Source organism: Notolabrus celidotus, chromosome 14, assembly GCF_009762535.1.
Source record: "Notolabrus celidotus isolate fNotCel1 chromosome 14, fNotCel1.pri, whole genome shotgun sequence".
NCBI classification, from domain to species: Eukaryota; Metazoa; Chordata; class Actinopteri; order Labriformes; family Labridae; genus Notolabrus; species Notolabrus celidotus.
The window spans coordinates 23761275-23780873 of NC_048285.1; the positions used below are offsets into that span (position 1 = coordinate 23761275).

At 38.7% G+C, this 19599-nt stretch overlaps 1 protein-coding gene across 1 annotated transcript in view; it reads right to left on the reverse strand.

The window, feature by feature from the left end:
• dph1 (diphthamide biosynthesis 1) overlaps positions 1-19599 on the reverse strand; it is a 70716-nt gene that overhangs the window by 50669 nt on the left and 448 nt on the right. The window contains exons 2-3 of the mRNA XM_034701679.1: positions 17568-17717; positions 1568-1631 (exon numbers count right to left, since the gene is read on the reverse strand). Of these exons, the coding sequence (XP_034557570.1) occupies positions 1568-1631; positions 17568-17717 (214 nt within the window). The remainder of the gene's footprint in view (positions 1-1567; positions 1632-17567; positions 17718-19599) is intronic.

Genomic DNA, 19599 nt, shown 5'->3' on the forward strand with positions numbered 1-19599 from the left:
TTCCCCAGCTTAACTTTGCATGGAAATTTACAAAAAAATTACTGGAAATTTCCCACCCCTTTGCAACCCTGGTAATGAGTGGGACTCTTAATACTGACAGAACAGTACATTCATTATATCTAGAACTATACCATCAAACGCTACAAGGCACATGTATTAACAATCAAACAAATGTCCAAGTCATAAAGCACCATGATAACTATTGGTAAAGATGTTTAGCTAACACTTTGTTAGTATAATATGACTGTAAGTCAACAATGCTAACCACTTATCTTCATAGTTGTGTACAAAATTTTCAAAGAACAATTTATACCTACGTTCTAACATTGAAGGGGCTGTAGAGGAATGGGATAAATGGGATTTGAGCAAATGCTATTTTTCACTTTAAGTGATCATAAAATTAGAAAATATGACAAGATAAGACAAGAGAGTCCTTAACTCGTCCCACAACGGGGAAATTTAAGTGTCACAGTAACAGAGAAGACAGTGCAAAAGAAATATATAAAGCAAATAAGAGCTAATAAAATAACAATTATTAAAAAGTTATTGGCAATTAAAATTAAAGAGGTAAAAAATAAGCATATCTTACACACACACACAAACATATATAGATATGTATATATATATATATATATATATATATATATATATATATATATATAATATTGGTATAATATTGGTTATAGAGTCCACTGCAGGAAGAAAATAAGTTGCTATCAAGGTGTTTAGGTATTGGTGACAAATATTGAAAAACTGGTGGGTTTTAAATTTTTTTAGTTTTGTTTTCATATTTAAAAATTGTTAACAAATAATACCTGGGTTTTATGGCTACTGCAATCACTCTATTCCTTACTTTACCCATCTTGTAATCAGGTTATTATTGACTGAGCACCTACAAAGAGTGATGTTTAATGATGGCAGCCTTTCTTTGAGAAAACACTTAGCCAACAGTACTCCTGAGAACTATAGGTCAAGTAGAGGTGGAATAAGACCACAGAGGCAACAACAAGGAAGAAAGATGGAATAAACTGAAGATTTTTCTTGTGCTTTGTAGTTTGCTTCATCTTAAAAGGTTTCTGAGTGGTTGTTTCTATTTACAAAGCACTGAAGCACATCGTGTATTTAGCACAGTGCAGGCCAAACCTTCAGTGTAGTAGAAAAGATAAACTACTTTGCACATTCAGGCTGGAGCACTTCTCTCCGCAGGATGGTAAAAAAAAACTTTTTTGGTGTCTGTGTGATGGAGTGCTGGTGCGCAATAGGGCATATGCGGACTGAAACAAGATGTAATTAACAAGAATAATATCTCTTCCCTACTCCAACCGTGAGCAAGTGGAGCTGTGATATCTTCTCCGTCCTAAAACCTAATCGTGTCTCATTTTCTGCTGAATCCCTGATCGAGTGGAAGGCGGGGAGTTACGATAAAGCTCTCACTCGACTAATGAGTGCAGAGCGGCCGCTGTAGTTCAAGTTCATACATGGCTGGTTTTTCTTCTCCACCTGCTGCTTGCACATGGACTTTAGAATAACTTATTTAATTGAGGAGGAAAAACTTTCTCCATCTTACCTCTCAATGATGTCGGCAATGACACAGGCAAACATCTGCAGGCCCTCTGGCAGCTGCAGAGCCACTGGAGGGAGAGGATAAAGGCAAACAAAGAAGAAAAATTAACATTCTTGTGTTAGAATGATGGCACATTTAATAAATCCTCGACAGCAAAGCTATTCAAAGCCTCTGCTACTGGTTCAGAGAGCTCCGCTGTCAGCAAATAGTGACATTTCAGGGCAATTTCCCCTCTGCCATAGCGGTTCTGTTGGTTTATTTTAGCAAGTGACGGGCTGTTGGAAATATAGTCCAAACCAATCACCACAGGTCTGGCTCTACAGCTCAGGGCTTGTACAGAGCCATTACACTCTCTCTTTTTTCCTGTCTGTCTCCGTGCCCGCCACCAGCTCTGTGAGTCACATTTTCACTCTCTTTTCTACTTGAAACGCACAAAAACACCCCCACCCTCCTCCAGCTTCACACAAGTTTAGGTTTCAAAGCCAGAATTGGATATGGACAAACAGATGAGGCTGCCATAAAATTAAAATCAAGCAACATATTACACAGAATTTAGTAAGCGGATGGTGTTGTGTGCTAACAACAAGGACACTACTGATCTAATGGCCTGTGTCATCAACCAGGAAAAGGTTATTTAAAGCAGAAAAAAACTGGGAGATAAAAGCCTAACACAAGAAGCGACCCCTTGGGCCTGACAAGTAAAGACGATGCAGGAAGAGCCAAAAACTGCAGTTCCTGTACTGACCACTTGAGGCTTGTTCCAGAGATGAGTAAATCCCCATTAGGCTCTTTATCAAAACTCCCAGCTTTACAGCAGAGTTGGTCGCCCTGGTACAAAAAAAACTATTGGTTTCTGTAGCTCATTTATCTTTTCATGACAACTATACATTGTTGAAATTTGCTCACTGAACCTTAAAATTATGATTAATCAGGGGGGCGTGGCCTTTTTCACATGTGACCATCAAACTGTTTGACTCGTACCAGTTCAGTACAATGTCAAATAGAGCATGACTTTTCACTATCATGAGCATTACTCCCTTGATTATCATGTGGAATATTACCTTTCTATAGTGGGCTACATTATGCTCATTGTCATTTACAATATTCTATTCCACATTAGAGGCCATGTGCAATTGCAACTGAACCATAACGCTTATAACACCATGTGCATGATAATTCTTACTCCCATTTTCTTGTGCAATGTAGCCTGAGGGGTTCTCTCTTATCAAAATAATGACAGGGACACAGAGTGCATCAGTGGTGGTCTCGACTGGTCTTGATATAAAATACTGAGATCGCCCAATCCGAGACTGAGACAAGACCGAGTTAAAATGCGTTCGTGTCCGAGATGAGCACGAGACTTTAAAAAAAGAATCTCGAGACCAAGACCGTTCTTGAGTATTACAACACTAGTGTCTGCACCATGTGCCTGCTTATGAACTGGGTCACTATTTATCATACATTAATGTATTTATGATGGCTGTTCAATAAGAGTCAATGCTCCCTTTGCAATTAATTGATATGAATTATGTAGTAATTAATCACAATTTTAGATGTCAGCTTTGGATCGATGTTGACAGTAATCCTCATTGTGGTTAGAGGAAGGGGTGTGTACATTTGGTCGACTAAACAATCAAACATTGTCACTCTTGCCTTTCGGCACCAGAATGACTTTGGTTAAACGAAAGATCAATACGGAGGTCATATGTTGTGTCTAAGCTGTCATGCAACCATGGCAGTCTTTTGATCTAGAAAATAGAGATACATTTGAATGTCAGCTGTGTCAGGTTAAACTGACATATAACCACTCAACCAGAGCAATGTGTAACCAGGCAGGTGGAGGTCAACCTGGGAGGACAACTGAAGGCTGCTGGTGCTAGCTCTGCCAGTGTTAGCCACACTCTGCTCAATTTTGAGTGTTTTCTTACATTTAAAGTAGTTTGATAGTCAAAATAAAAAAAAATCTGTTCAAACAACTAGGAAATGAGTCCCTTCAGAACATCCCTTGTCAGAGTATCTGCTGAGCAAACTGTGGATCTGTTACCTTTCCTGCAGTAGTGCATATTTGTCTCTTTTCACATCATTCAATCTGTTGTTTTGATTTCCTTCGAGTGTAATCCATCAAGACTTCATCTTACAGACATCATTTTACATTTCTATAAATAAAGATAAGTGTATGAGCTTTACATGCCCAAACACTCTTTCATAAACTTGAACAGCATTCAAAGTGTTTAATCTTCTTCAACTGAACTGCAGAGTTCTCCTTTCAAGAAAAGATCATCATGTTTTCAAAGTGGATGTAAATCCGAGGGTTCCTGTGGGGGATTCTGACGAGATAAGACTTGTGGTTTCTACATTAAAGTATCTAAAGAATCTATGATTAAGTATACATTAATCCTGCCATCTAGTCATCAAATAAACATGATGACACCTTGGAATCAGAGACTACTAATATATTGATGATGTCAAGTACTCCCACAAGGAATGAGCGAACAGGAATCAGAGCATGAAGTGGACCAGATTGGAAAAAGCAAGAGTGACAGAGAGGAGATTTGTACTGTAAGGAAAGCAAATATGGTGCTGGGCGACAGGAAAGCCCTTTGTGCTAGTAAAAAGAAGGAAATCACATGAAATCATTTCCCTATTCTACATGTTTTCACATTTTAAGTTGGCTTTTTTTTTTTTTTAAAGCACAGCGGAAAAAAATTTAATTATTTAAAACTAATTAACAGTCTGATTTCCTACTGCACCAAAACATCATTACTTGGTTAAATAATCTGTTTGATTTGGGTTTTTTTTTTTTTAATGAAAGTGAAGTTTGGTCTATAAAACCTATGCAAACTGTGAAACATGGTCCTAATAATTCCACTAAGATCCCAATGTGACATATTTCAACTTTAAATTGCCCAAAATTCTACTTCTTGTGATATGAAATGAAGAAAAGAAGGTTTAACTTACATTAACTGAGCTAGAGTCTGAACATGTTTAGTCATTTTGACTGAAAAATGTGATACTTTTACTTTTTAAGCTGATACCATGGAAGAACTGTGCTTCCTTGAGATTAGGAGGAAGTTTTTATAAATGTAAGAAGTGTGAATATGTTCAGCCAATTTAACAGAATTATTCTAAAATATATATATATATGTTTTACAGACACAAGGTGTGACATGATCTTTTGTTTTCAATGCAGGTTACACATTTTTACTGTACCAGGCTTAAATGTAGCCTAAACGTTTGATAATTCTATTTGAGCAAAGTATATTTGCACACCATTTTGACATTTCTCATGTTTTTTTACCCTGATAAGATTGCCCTTATTGATCAATGAAGACACTGTATAGAGAAAAAGGTCCCTCAGGAATGCCTCCTGGTAATGTGTTGATTAAAGGCCCTGTGAGGAGTTTTGTACTGGCTGAGAAACAGACTGAAAATGATACTGATGCCTCTTTATGACCTTCAATAGCAAACAAGTCCATCAGCAGCAACACTGACACCTTCTCTGTTGTCATTTTTAATGCCTGAAACCGCCCTGAGGGGGTAGGTGCCAGACCAGCTGATGGACATCTCACTTCAGAAACAGCCTTTATTTGACTGTTTTCATGGAAAATAATCACATTGCCTGATAAAATTGACTGTTAAAGACAACAGGATGAGGCTTTTGTTGAAAACACTACTTTTGCATGTATAGGACAAGAGATAAGAGGTATCACTTTGTCCGCCAGGGGGGCGCCAGAATCGATACAAAACAAAAGTTCCTCGCAGCAGCTTTAAAGTGCATAAGTTATGTGCAGCTGGTTATCTTTGTTTTGGATTGTTGCCATTATGCTATGTTATGGTTGTCACTTTTAAACATGAATACACTACCAGTAAAAGTAGAATTACATTGATGCCGGTTTGAATACCGCAGCAAGAAAAATGGATTCCTGGGCACCAAAGATTGGGTAATTTTCTATTTTTAGTCCTGCACTACATTGAAAAAAGTCAGAATACAATACCTCTTTAAAAAAATTAAAAAAATCTCAAGACCCAGTAGAAACTATTCCCTCTGCATTACCATTCATAGCTGTGTGTGGTGTGTGTCTGCCAAGATTCTGCTGTCTCTCTGCATTTTCTGATTTTCTTATAATGTAGTGTCAATCGTTGTGCAGTGGTGTGAAGCTCCCTGTCAACAGTCCTTACATCAGGACTAATGGAAGACATACAGGATGCAGGTGGCATCACTATTTTTCTCCTCTGCTCTCTGTCTGTTTGGTTCATTCATTAAATCTTCATGTCTTTGTCTGTTTGTAATTGTGGGAAATATTTGGATCATTTTAGACATTCTACAAAGGCCTCCTGTCGCAGTTCTTGTTTTAATTTTGTGAAGCAGTTATTTATCCGTGATTCACATGGTCTACACAAGTTTAATGAATCCCTGCCACCATGTCAGGAACACAGCGTCACTACCTACCTGGACACAAAGGCTTTGTTTCAATCAACCATGACATTTTCTCCCAGTCAAACTCAGTCACACCTTTCTTCAATAAATCCATCAACGTCTCAGTGGACGCTTATGAGACCAGGACGCTGCATTGAGCACACAAAGGTTTTCACATGGCTTGGCTTGAAACAATTTCCAACACTTCTGTGCCAGACAGGATTAAACAATGAAAGCTCGGACGGACAAAAGGCCAGGGAGGTTCAGGGAGGGTGGTCATGAGATGGAGTGATGGATGGGGCAGTGGGGAGGGGAGGGGCCAGAGCATTTCTTACTGATGAAAGGTTAAGGGATCACAGAGCGCCCAGGCAGACAGTGAGAGACAGGTCATTACCTGGAAAAGGGCAAGTTTATTAACAGAGAAAGGTTTCAGAGCACACCTCTGCCTCGGCTGACAGAAGCAAAGAGCTTTCTCCATCTGCCGCCACCTGTGAAAGGTGAATCAGACGCTGGAGGAGGGACTGCATACACGTTGAACACAAGGATGATAAGTTGTTTCTACCTTTAATAGAGCAAGTTCATTAAACAGCTTTGATGCCGTGTCTATTCAGCTAACAACTCAAACAAGCATGCAAGGTTGTCTTTTTCCTGTATGTGTCTCTTCATTTGTGGAAGTTTCCATTTGGTTTACACACTGTCGGATCTTTAAGTGCAAGATATCTACATGTGGGATTATGTTGACAATCAAAGACAAAAAGTAAACTAAGAAAGTGCTGGAAACACCAATTTATCAGTGAACGGCAGACTGAGCTGACAAAGCCAAGGGATTACTCTGCATTTTCAAAAGAAGGGTTAAAGCTAGGAGACCAGAATATGGCTCTATGCAGGGATTATCCTGTGCTAGATTAAATTTGGTGTGTGTGATTGCATTGCAAACATTTATGGACAGACATGATGAATGGTCAGACATCAATCACCTCCAATGCAAAGAATAAAATGGAACTGGTATAGAGATTGTGATGCACTTAGCGGGTTCACATGACGTACGATAGGGAGGTCCAACATGGACGATTGTTCATGGGCTAAATCCAGCTAAGAGTAATGAATCTGATTAAAAAAAACATCTTCACAAAGGTTTATTGTTTCGTTTTTATGGGTGTAGATTTCACTTTACACTTAAGTTTTCAGTTTCACTTTTATGCATAATAAGTCTTTTAAAAACAAAACAATAAATAAAGACCATAATCAAGAAGAAAAAAATCATAATATTACAAGAATATAGTTTGAATAAAATTATAAATTGATGAATTTGTAATTTCATACAAATAAAGTCATAAATGTTTTGGAATAAATTCATTAATTTACATGAATTAATTCATAAAATTTAGAGGATTAAAATCATACGTTATTAAGAAAAAAGTTGTAATATTTCAAGAACAAAGTCTTACATTTGCAAGTGTAAAGTCTTACATTTATGAGTATAAAATTGTAAATGTACATAAGCAAAAAGTTGTTGTATTATGAGGATAAGCTTGTAATTTTTGTCAATGGTAAACCTGTATGTTTTTTTGAAGGGGAATAGTGGAGCCATCGTCAACCAGTCATAAGAACCAAAAAAGGACACTTTCAAGCAAAAATCAAAGTTCTAGAACCAATTAAATATGTAAAAATTATGAGAAAGAAATCAAAGTATAAAGAGATTGAAGCATAAAAATCAGAGAGCATGGGTTGAGGTTAAAAAACAGAAAAGGACTGAGCTGAACGTTTTCTTATTTGTGCAACAGTTTGTACTTAAAATACCAGCAGAAGAACATCTAAAGGTTACAGTTTATAACATGACAAAGAATGAGTCATGTATTCTGGGTAAGAGCTTTATAAGCCAGTAAAAGAATCTGAAAAATTATTACATTTGAAAAACGGATACAATAAGCACCATTCACACTCTTCCATTTAAGCATGTCCTGTCTGTGGATACTATGAAAACTGCCTGGACTTTCTCCTGGAAACACTCTGTCATGTTCTCTATAAAGGACAATGCTCAGACTGAGCAGAAAAGGCCATTTGAGTCCACTCACTGGGAGTCGTTTTGTATTTGGGGATGAAGTAAATCACTCGTTCTAGTGGTGGTGGATGCACAAAGAGGCTATTTAGAAAGGGAAGATTCATTAATTGGGAAAAACAAGATATCAGCCATGGACTGAGCTAGATGTTTTGTCAATCTGGATGGTTCTGTGTATTATGGCGAGCCATCTGTGGCTTAGTTGGATGTTTAATTAACACTGGCATTAAGGCAATCCTTAATTCAAAATTATATTTATGAATCGTGATTATTCCATCCTTATTATCTCTGAAACTTCTTTATTTTATTTGTCATCTTGAATGTAAGTGTAGCATTGATGAAAACAGCAGAATCTGAAAAGCGGATCTGAACGGTCCACATGTTGCTTATTCTCCAGGAGCTCAAGGAAAAATCTGAAGACAAACTGTCAGCGACGCTCTTCTTTTGATGGTGTGTAGTTCGGTTGTGAGAAGAGAACAGAAAACAGAACAACTCCCTGAGTATTTTACAACCACCGCAGGGAAACTCTTTCATGAATTCAAGGTCTCCCAAGACTCTCAAGGCCGCACCGCTCTGTGCCTCTTTGGCTTCATCTCTTGTCTGGTCTAATTTTTCAGTTTTTCCAAATGGGATTTAGTGGTCGCATGCAAAGCTGAAGAATAGTTGTTAGACAAAGGCTGTGATAAAATGGGAGGAATGAATCCAAAATATTTCATCAAAATCCAACTCCACTACAAAACTTTAAAGTATGGCCATATAAAAGGCTTGCTCTATATTTTGGTGGTCGTTTTGTATACGAGTTAACATCCAGAGCAGATTATCAGCATATGGAAACATAGGTTGTGCCAGATAGAGTTGACTGATTGATCAGATTGATCTGTATGGGTGACACCATCGTTCATTAATGCTTATAAAGTATGTAATATATATAATATGTAATGAATATATATATATTTATATATAATTAATATAATATGTAATGAATATACGTAATGTACAGAATGTGTATGAATTGTATGTGCTTTGGCAACAACATGTCTTTGTTCATGCCAATAAAGCAAATTGAATTGAATTGAATTGAATTGATACACCACTCTGGAAGTCTTGCTTTCTGACAAAGAAAAACAAATCCATCCTCTTATTGAAAATCAAATGTGACACTCAGTGTTTACTTGTTCAAGCATTTAGAATTGTCCATGTTATTAATCCATCTTCTGATCAAAATAATGATCAACACATATACAGTGGGGCAAAAAAGTATTTAGTCAGCCACTGATTTTGCAAGTTCTCCCACTTAGAAATATGACAGAGGTCTGTAATTTTCATCAGAGGTACACTTCAACTATGAGAGTAAAATGAGAAAAAAAATCCAGGAAATCACTTTGTAGGATTTTTAAAGAATTTATTGGTAAATTATGGTGGAAAATAAGTTTTTGGTCAATAACAAAAGTTCAACTCAATACTTTGTAATATAACCTTTGTTGGGAATGACAGAGGTCAAACGTTTCCTGTAAGTTTCCACCAGGTTTGCACACACTGTAGCTGGTATTTTGGCCCATTCCTCCATGCAGATCTCCTCTAGAGCAGTGATGTTTTGGGACTGTCATTGGGCAACACAGACTTTCAACTCCCTCCACAAATTTTCTATGGGGTCGAGGTCTGGAGACTGGCTAGGCCACTCCTGGACCTTGAAAGGCTTTTTACGGAGCCACTCCTTCGTTGCCCGAGCGGTGTGTTTGGGATCATTGTCATGCTGGAAGACCCAGCCACGTTCCATCTTCAATGCTCTCACTGATGGAAGGAGGTTTTGGCTTAAAATCTCACGATACATGTCCCCGTTCATTCTTCTCTTAACGCGGATCAGTCGTCCTGTCCCCTTTGCAGAAAAACAGCCCCAAAGCATGAGGTTTCCACCCCCATGCTTCACAGTAGGTATGGTGTTCTTGGGATGCAACTCAGCATTCCTCTTCCTCCAAACACGACAAGTTGAGTTTTTACCAAAAAGTTCTATTTTGGTTTCATCTGACCACATGATAATCTCCCAATCCTCTTCTGTATCTCCATATGCTCTCTGGCAAACTTCAGACGGGCCTGGACATGTACTGGCTTAAGCAGGGGGACACGCCTGGCGCTGCAGGATTTGAGTCCCTCTCGGCGTAGTGTGTTACTGATGGTAGCCTTTGTTACTTTGGTCCCAGCTCTCTGCAGGTCATTCATCAGGTCCTTCCATGTAGTTCTGGGATTTTTGCTCACCATTCTCATGATCATTTTGACCCCACGGAATGAGATCTTGCGTGGGGCCCCAGATCGAGGGAGATTATCAATGGTCTTGTATGTCTTCAATTTTCTTACAATTGCTCCCACAGTTTATTTATCCACACCAACCTGCTTGCCTATTGTAGATTCACTCTTCCCAGCCTGGTGCAGGTCCACAATTTTCTTCCTGGTGTCCTTGGACAGCTCTTTGGTCTTGGCCATGGTTGAGTTTGGAGTCTGACTGTTTGAGGCTGTGGACAGGTGTCTTTTATACAGATAAGTTCAAACAGGAGCCATTAATACAGGTAACGAGTGGAGGACAGAAGAGCTCCTTAAAGAAGAAGTTACAGGTCTGTGAGAGCCAGCAATCGTGCTTGTTTGTGGGTGACCAAAAACTTATTTTCCACCATAATTTACAAATAAATTCTTTAAAAATCCTACAATGTGATTTCCTGGATTTTTTTTTTCTCATTTTGTCTCTCACGGTTGAAGTGTACCTCTGATGAAAATTACAGACCTCTCTCATCTTTCTAAGTGGGAGAACTTGCAAAATCAGCGGCTGACTAAATACTTTTTTGCCCCACTGTATCATTCTTAAAAGGCAAGCTTGGGGGTTTCCATCAGATTAATCTGTTTGACTGACCTCTCTTTCCATTCGTCCATCACTTAAATAACATACTAACTCACCTGTGTGTGTTTTTTGTATAGAAGGTTGTTGTTTTGTATATTTGCTGTAAAACTCTGTGTACAAGACACACTTTTAATACGCTTTCTGTCATTGGGTGGGCAGCATCCTACACAACGGTATAAAATGCAGTGTCAGGTAATATATTGTGTTGCTGTAGTAGTAAGATGATGCTAGAGGAAGCAAGCAGCCGCCTCACTGCGAGAAGCATGCTGGATGCAATGTGAGGCGGACCAGGCTGAAAGTGACTCTTTTTAACTGCATTTTCTCTCATTAGGTCGAAATCGTGTATTCAAAGAAAACCAAGGTATACTTATAAGTACATAGACCTTGTGGTGCTCATGACTTTCAACATCACTGCAGGCTGGTAAATAGCAGAATGGTGAAAACAGGTGGGACTTGTAAGAGCTACACAGCTGCATCTATACTGCACATTGCTGAATGGGATTGACGTCTTCACATGCGAAGACTAGGGATACACCAATCCTACTTTTTAGGTCCCGATACCGAAATCGATACCTGGGCTTTGGTATCTGCCGACACCGATACTAGCTGATCTGATCCTGGTATTGCTTTAACAATCTCTATTCCTTAATGTGAGGATAGAATCATGTTTTGGCAACTTCAGGCTTTTCTGACTTGATGATGAACTGTATCTGGGTTCCAAGTGCAAAACCAGAGGCTGAAATCCCTTAATTTCAAGGATCCGGAACAATTAAATCCAATAACCCGTCAGTGTTTTCACACTTTGAATCCATTAATAGAAGGTTTCTTGCTTCTTTGCAGTAGGCTACAGCTGACGTAAACTTCTTCCTTTGGGCTTCCATTATATTTTTCAGCGCGACCGCCATCCGTTGAAACATTACCGCTGCACATGTTGCAGGTTTCTGGCGGAGTTGTTAAAAGAAGCGTGACATGCAGCTAAACTGCAGAGCCTCGTAGTTAACCTCCATCATGCTCCACCGGGCAAAAATGCACAGACCGGCCGGCGCTGATGACGTAGGAGACGCACATGGCTGATGTAAACACAGAAAAGCATAGAACTGAGATGAATAGATCTACCACTAGCACTATATATCGGCCCTTTGTCACCGATATCCGATCTAGCTTTTTGAGTCCGATCTAGCCGAATCCGATACCAGGATCGGATCGGTGCATCCCTAGTGAAGACAGATAAACCTTTTCCCTCTGAGGCATCCCAAAATCAACTGCGTCGTTTACACCTGTGCAAACTGCATTCCAGATTTTACGGTAAATCTGTGTTGACTTGTTTTTACCTAATCTGACTGTATGTTGTTAATCAGGACAGCAGACAGCTGGCAGCAGGTTGAATAGGTCTAAAAAACTAAACTATTTTAAGGACAGAGTAAAAGATTACATCTAAACAACAAACAATCAGATTAAAATAAGACAAACTAACACAAATCTTTGGACTATTAATAAAATCAGATGTGAAGAGGCTGGGCAGCTAAAATACATTTCTGCTGTGTGCTCCTGAGTCCTTGGTTTTAAAAAGGCACGGCGCATGCGATTCGAGAGCAGTTCAAAGGCTGACAAAGAAACAGATGGACACAAAGAGGAACACAGAGAGACAGGGGGTGATAAGGTGAGTTATGCTCTGTGAGTTCAGAGAGAGACGATGAGCTCTGATAAAATAAAAAATAAAAAATAAAAAAAGAACGTCACACAACAAAAAAAGCAAAGGCAGCAAACTGTGGAAAGCACACGCGCCCCACAGGGACATCTAAGAAATGATTCAATCCTCTTGGCTTGCCATCTGCATATTTCTACCCAAGGCAGAAACGACTTTACGAGTACACATTTTGACATTTACATAAATGAAAGATGATTTTTTTCTGAAGCTGGAGGCTGCCACTGTAACACTACCCAATGACCTGTTTCACAGGGAACAGCACACATGAGGGAAAGTCAAAATACACATGCAAAAATGCACCGGGGCAGAAATTGAAGGACAGATGCAGATTTGTTGACGTCTATCTTGAATTATTCAGATTACCATATGATAACTGAAATAGATTTTGGAAGCTGTGATTATTTGACTTTAAAGTACCTGTAGGTAACAGGTCATTGTACTTTAAAAATGAATTTACATTTAAACCAAAGCCATTTTAAAGAAACAACAGTCATAGGTTTTGAAATTCAAGTGGGGCGCTACTTAAGTCACAATCCATTTAGATCCAAACTGCCTCAAAATTAAGCAGCTGAATGTATTTTGCAGAACAAGACCTTGGAGATATGAATTTGATTGAACCCAGGAGGGTTTTGTTAAGTTTGCTTTTGAGAATGATTTTTCCGCAGCAGAAGAAGAGTGATGGATAGTTATCCTTGACATTTTCTGTGAGGTGATTCTGTCACATATACATTTCATGAAACTATGTCAACTCTGCTTAAAACACTTTGAAGTTTCTTTTTCACACCAGTGGTAATGAGTTCTGCAGACATGAATACCAGACTATTTATTTTAAAGCTGTGGCTCTGTTACTAAGTAAAACAAAAAAAGGCTGATAAGTAGCTGGAATGCTTCATTTCACTGTGAAGCATTCAGACAATCTGATTAGTCCTAATTGTGTTTCAGTAACATTTGTAGGGCTGTTATTTTCAAGTTTGCATCTGTTATTTTGTGAAGCACTTTGGGCTGCATGTTTATATGTATGAAAGGTGCTATATAAATACAGTTGAGTTGAGTTGAATTAATATTTTTGAGCCAATATTGAAACTTCTCTTGATGCCTGATGTCTAAAAGATTACCAAAGTTTTTTTTAGTTTTTTTTTACTTTTTACATGTTTGACTTCTAATTGTGTACTTTATGCACACCTGTGGGTTTGGTGTGCAAAGATGCATATCAATATTCTATATTTACCAACTCAGACGGAAATCACTCTTGTTAGCATGACAATCAAAGAACACTTCTGGTTATTTATGTTTTTACTGCGAACAGGAGCACCCCTGGGCATGCAGTAATGTTTTTTCATGTTTGACTTTTCATCCCCACTAAGCATACTCACTGGATTTACAACAGTAGTCCATATGTCGGTGATATGTCACCAACACATGGACTAATTAATCACACATTTTTCAATGTCTTCTAAATGTGCCTGAAAAGGACACTTTATAAGATTTAAACACTCTTTTCAACATGGCAGTGGACAAATATGCTTTGTTTGTGTATGTCTATTATTGATGCAACATTCACAACAAAGATGAAAAGTGTCCAGAAAAGTTTTACTCAAAGGTACTGTATGCTCAAAAATATGCTGATGGCACAACATGGCACACTCAAGCCCAATGAGCAACAACTGACCTGAATGTAACATTACTTCAGTTATACTAACACAATGTAGTGTCCAACTTTACTCTTGTCAAGGCTAATTTAGCTTCCCCTGTTTTTAAAGCAGCTCAACATGAAACCATGAACCTCATGCATCACAACAACAGAGACATTGCGCAACAAGTGCATTGGTCAGTAAAATTTTCCATCATGCAAAGCTCAATTCCTGGATCCTTCACGCTAAAAAACAAATGATGTCACACATGCTGGATTGTTTGCAACAAAGAGGAGGACTCTGCCTCAGCTGTGAGCCTAACCAGCAAGACTGTATGTACTCTAGTGGTAATTAGGGTTGCAAAAGGGTGGAAACATTCCGGTACATTTTGTAAACTTTCCATGAGAATTTATGGGAATTAATGGGAATTAACCGGGAATTGAGAGTAATTTAATGGAAATGTATCATATCCAAGCATAAATATGTATTTTGTTATAAGCAGACATCCATCCAAAATAAAACATTTCTGTGCATGTGATGGAGGAATGCACAGTGCATGTAGGGGGCGTAGTCTCAATAGCCCTGCAGTAAGCAGTGTGCTATGTGCATGTGATTGAGGAATAGCATAGATATTCAACTGTAATTGCATGAAATCTGGTTGTTTTAGGCAGGATTATGCTAAAATATATTTTCCCCAACTATATTTAAGTTCCATATTAAAAGCCAACCTTCAATTTAATAAATTCCTGGTTTATTCCCGTTTATTCCCATGGAAAGTTTCCAACTTTGAAAATTCCCGGAATTTTGCAACCCTAGTGGTAACTAAATTCACATCCACATTAAATGCAAATACATTTTGTAAGTTGAGAGAACCATCTGGTAGAGCTTTGAGGCTGAACTTGCATTCAAAGGACCTGTTTCTTTATCCATTTCTGCCCATCGTGGCTTGCCCTCCAAAATGCTACTGCTGCACTGATTCGGGAGTTCTCATGAGGCGGGCCGAGCCTCACAATAACAGAACGTGCTAGCGTTCAACGCAGGTCACAAAAATGAGTGCCATAATTATCACGTTGACTCTGACAGCCCTAATATTTTGTAACTTTGGTACAAATGACCCCTTATTAATTGTTTAGTAACACAATGTCAAATTATAATCAGACCTCACTGAAAGCAGTTCCGGAGCAACACAAATGGATTTTCCCATTTCACAGACCATAACAAACGAATGTAAGTGAGGCCTCTCACTTCAGTGTGTCCCGAGGCTACAAACACACAGCAGTCCAAGCAACTAGCGTCAAATTTGTATTTCCCAGATCTGACAGTTCTTTTTGACTTCACTGTTTTTTAAGTGACCCATAACCTGGGTCAGTTTAAATGGACTGAAATAACAAATAAAATAAATCCTAATAAAAGACATGACAGCTGAAGAGCCTGTCGGAGAGGAGAGGGAAATTTTTGCCCAGTTAAAAAATAGAATGTTTTGATTTTTTCCATCTTTTACTCCAGAACTGAGTTTGAAATCTGTGTTGTTTAAAAGGCCACAATCTGCCTACAAGAAAAGGTCCCAAGAGACATGAAGAAGAATTGATTGTCTCTTAAAGTAACACTGCACATAATCAGTTGTGTTGCATGGACGTTGAGGAGAAATCGGAGCTGGCACGCTGTCAGCTGCAGTGTGAGTGCAGCCGTCCAACTCTGTCAATAACACATAAGCAGACTTCCTGGAGGGTTTGTCCCTCCTCTGAAAGATCAGAGACTGCTCACAGATTCCCCCTCACAAATTCAGTGTTAACTGACTCCAAAACTCTGTGGACATGGAAGCACTTGTGAAAAGCACCCTGCTTAACTTTGGTAACTATGAGAGTGAACGCACGCACGCACGCACGCACACACACACACACACACACACACACACACACACACACACACACACACACACACACACACACACACACACACACACACACACACACACACACACACACACACACACACACACAGAGCATTAAATACATTACACCTCTAACATGTACCTGTTATATAATGAACAAGTTGTTTAAATGGCAGAGTAAGTGCTGGGTGACCTACATGCCCTTTTCACACTGGAGCTCCTTCTTTTGTTGTTGATTTATGTCATCACTAAATAAACCTGCGTGACTCTACAATAAAGTTGTCAAAGTGGGTCAAAGCACAGATGCATTCATGGATGTTTTTTTGCACACGCTATCTGTCTGTCTGCATAAGATATTTAAAGCTGTGCATCCTGTGTGTTCATACACCCGCTCTGTGCTGTTAATCTTCTCTAAACCTGAAAAGCAGCAGTAAATGAGGTTTGAATAATACAAAGTAAAGTGCTTTAGTAGAGTTTGAATGCACTGAGCTGGAAATAAACTACCCATTTTTTTAAGTCAGGATGACGTAGAGAATAGTGGAATGTTTCTCAGAGTCAGGTTTTTGGAGAGAGATCTTTGACAGCAAATAAAAACTCACACTCCATCCTATCTTACTCACACAAGTTGCAGGATAGGGAACAATCTCATGTTATGTCACACGGGCTGTCTTAGAAACCCTCCTTCCAGACACTTTATCCAGCCTGTGCTCCAATTTCTCTCGTGCAACTTCTTTCAGATGTAAGTCTCTACAATAAACACATCCCACAAGACTTCGCAGCACATTAATAATACAAAAAATATCTCACCCTCTGATTAATTTGTACAATTTGTTATCTACTGTTAGGCTATCTGGCACAACAGCCGAGGAAGGAGAGAGAGCTGAGAAAATTATGGTTGAAGAAGACCTCACAGAGGAAGAGAACAGCACTGCAGCTATATTAAATGAGACCATGTAATGTGTCACAAAGACAGGTTCTGTTTAAAACATGCTGAACTGAACAGAACAGAAAGACAATGGGACTGTGATGTTAAGTCTAATATGCACACTTCAGTATTTGTTTACTCATCGCACATCATATGTCATCGCTACATTGAACCAAGTAATTTCTCACTTATTTTCCTCACTTCATGCAGACAAACTGCAGTCAAGAGTCAGTGTTGCAGTTTAAAAGCCTCTAGCAAAAGCACTTAAGAGACTTGTGTGTGTGAGCAGCATGGCTACTCTCTGACTTTAGTAGAGGGCACTAAACTCATCGTGGAAAACATGGTTCATAAAAGTTCTACCCTTTCATTTGAAGTGTGTCATTTCAAGTGAATACAGTTAACACAGTGCATGCCTCAGTTTAAAAATAGTTCAACTATTGTGAATAATTTTAAACTAGTGTACTGAGAAAAAAAAGAGAGCTTACCTCTTGTAGAATTTGCTTGTCTCACTCTCCAAACCGTCTTGTGGATCTCAAAGTTGTAATTTGCAGGCAGAGCTTTGATAGCTTCCTGTAACTCAGGGTCCTGCAGGATTTCATCTGGGATTTGATTGGCGACCCGCCGCGGTCCTCGGACTGAAGACAGAGTAAAAGAGTACGAAGTGTCAGGGATGTGGGTTGAAGTAAGGACACCATATTTAACTGCTGTGGTGTCTGTGCACTCTACAGACGAGCTGGTGACACATACCATATCACGGTCATCATGAAAAAGGTCACAGTCAGACAGTAAGTTAACAGTGAAGTTATACAGCAGGAGCTCTCTGTACAGCTCACTGCCACACAGGAAGGTAAAGTCCTGATTTAGAACAGGCTTTAGACACGTTCAACAGTCTGAGGGTAGAGGCCTCATTTGGTAACGTCAGGACAGTATGGTGAAGTTCAAAATGAACAAGTTTGCCCCACCCCTGTAAGGATGAACCAACTTTTAAAAAGCAGAGTGCAGAACTGAAGAACTGCGTTTTACATTTAGCATTTATTTGAAACAATTCCCTGTAAAGCAATAAGTGGCTGTAAATGATGTCTCAAATGGGGGAAAAAATGTTAAGAGAGATGTGATCAGGGGTTGTAAAACAAACTGTCAGAGTTTGAGCTTAATGTAAAGCCACTTGTTGTCATGTGGCATCAGAATTTTAGAACCAAAACAAGCTTTTTTGGTCAGAACATCTGGACATGTTTTAAATTGCACATACTAACTTTGCTCTACCTTGCTTATCTTCCACATAATAGTTCACAATTTCAAGTGCTTATTTGTCAATACCCTTACACTTTCATTGCTCATGGTAAGGCTTTATACTGCCCTAACTTTTTTTGTAATGTATATTTGTATTAGTTCTGTTTTCGGTTCAACTAATAACTAAGACGTTAAAACTTTAAATGTGTTTCACTTTGTCAATTATTAATTCCCCAAATAAGTACATTTGATTGATGTGCATGGAGAAATCCTGACTTGAGTCAGGGTCAAACTATTTTCGTTAATAATAATAATACATTTTATTTATATAGCGCTTTTCAAAAACTCAAAGACACTGTACAATTGTTAAAACCAATACAAGCAAAAAAATAAAATAAAATAAAATAACACAGATCAAACAAAACAACAGTACAATCACAAATGAAAAGCTAACTTAAAAAGGTGAGTTTTTAAAAGAGATTTGAAAGCGGAAGGGTCAGAGCAGTTTTGGATATGGGAGGGGAGTGAGTTTCCAGAGGGTGGGGGCGGCTACTGAGAAGGCTCTGTCCCCCCAGGTTCGGTGCTTGGTTCTAAATTTTACCCTGACAACAATGATAATGTTTTGTTTTTACTTTGTTAAAGCTATTACTATCCAATTTGAGTGACTGTACAGTCCAATAGTTAAAAATTGTTGAATCACACATTTAAATTTAAAAAGTATTTGAATACTTGATTTAACATTGACAAACCGAGACATGCCATGTAACCAAAACAGCACCCTCACTTTATATGATGCTGTATGACACGTTTGAACACAATTGGACGAAGATCTCTTGCCTAGTTTTGTCTTATTAATCCCTCTTTATTCTAGATCTGTTGTCAGCCCAGCTTGACTAAAAGGATAATAAATAATCAGACTATGATGGCTGGAACTAGACGAGACTCTCACCCACACCATGTGTTGGTGATCCTTTCAGAAGTGTGAGTGGAGACAAAGATTTAAGTTCAGATTTATTCAAAGCTTTTCTACCATGGTGAAATCATATTGGGGGAAATTGCTGTTTAATCGATGCTGGTTTAGGAAACAACCTCACGCTGTGTGAAGTGAAGCAGTGCATGGCTGCCAGGAAAAACGCACTTTCCTTTTGTCGAACAAACACTGTTAGCATCGAGCATACAGCAGATGCCTCTTGGAATAGACCGACCACAAGGTAAAACAGTAAAAAGTGAACAAAATATGACCAAATCTCACTTGAGAAGAGTAAAGTAAGCTGCCAGGCTTTCAAA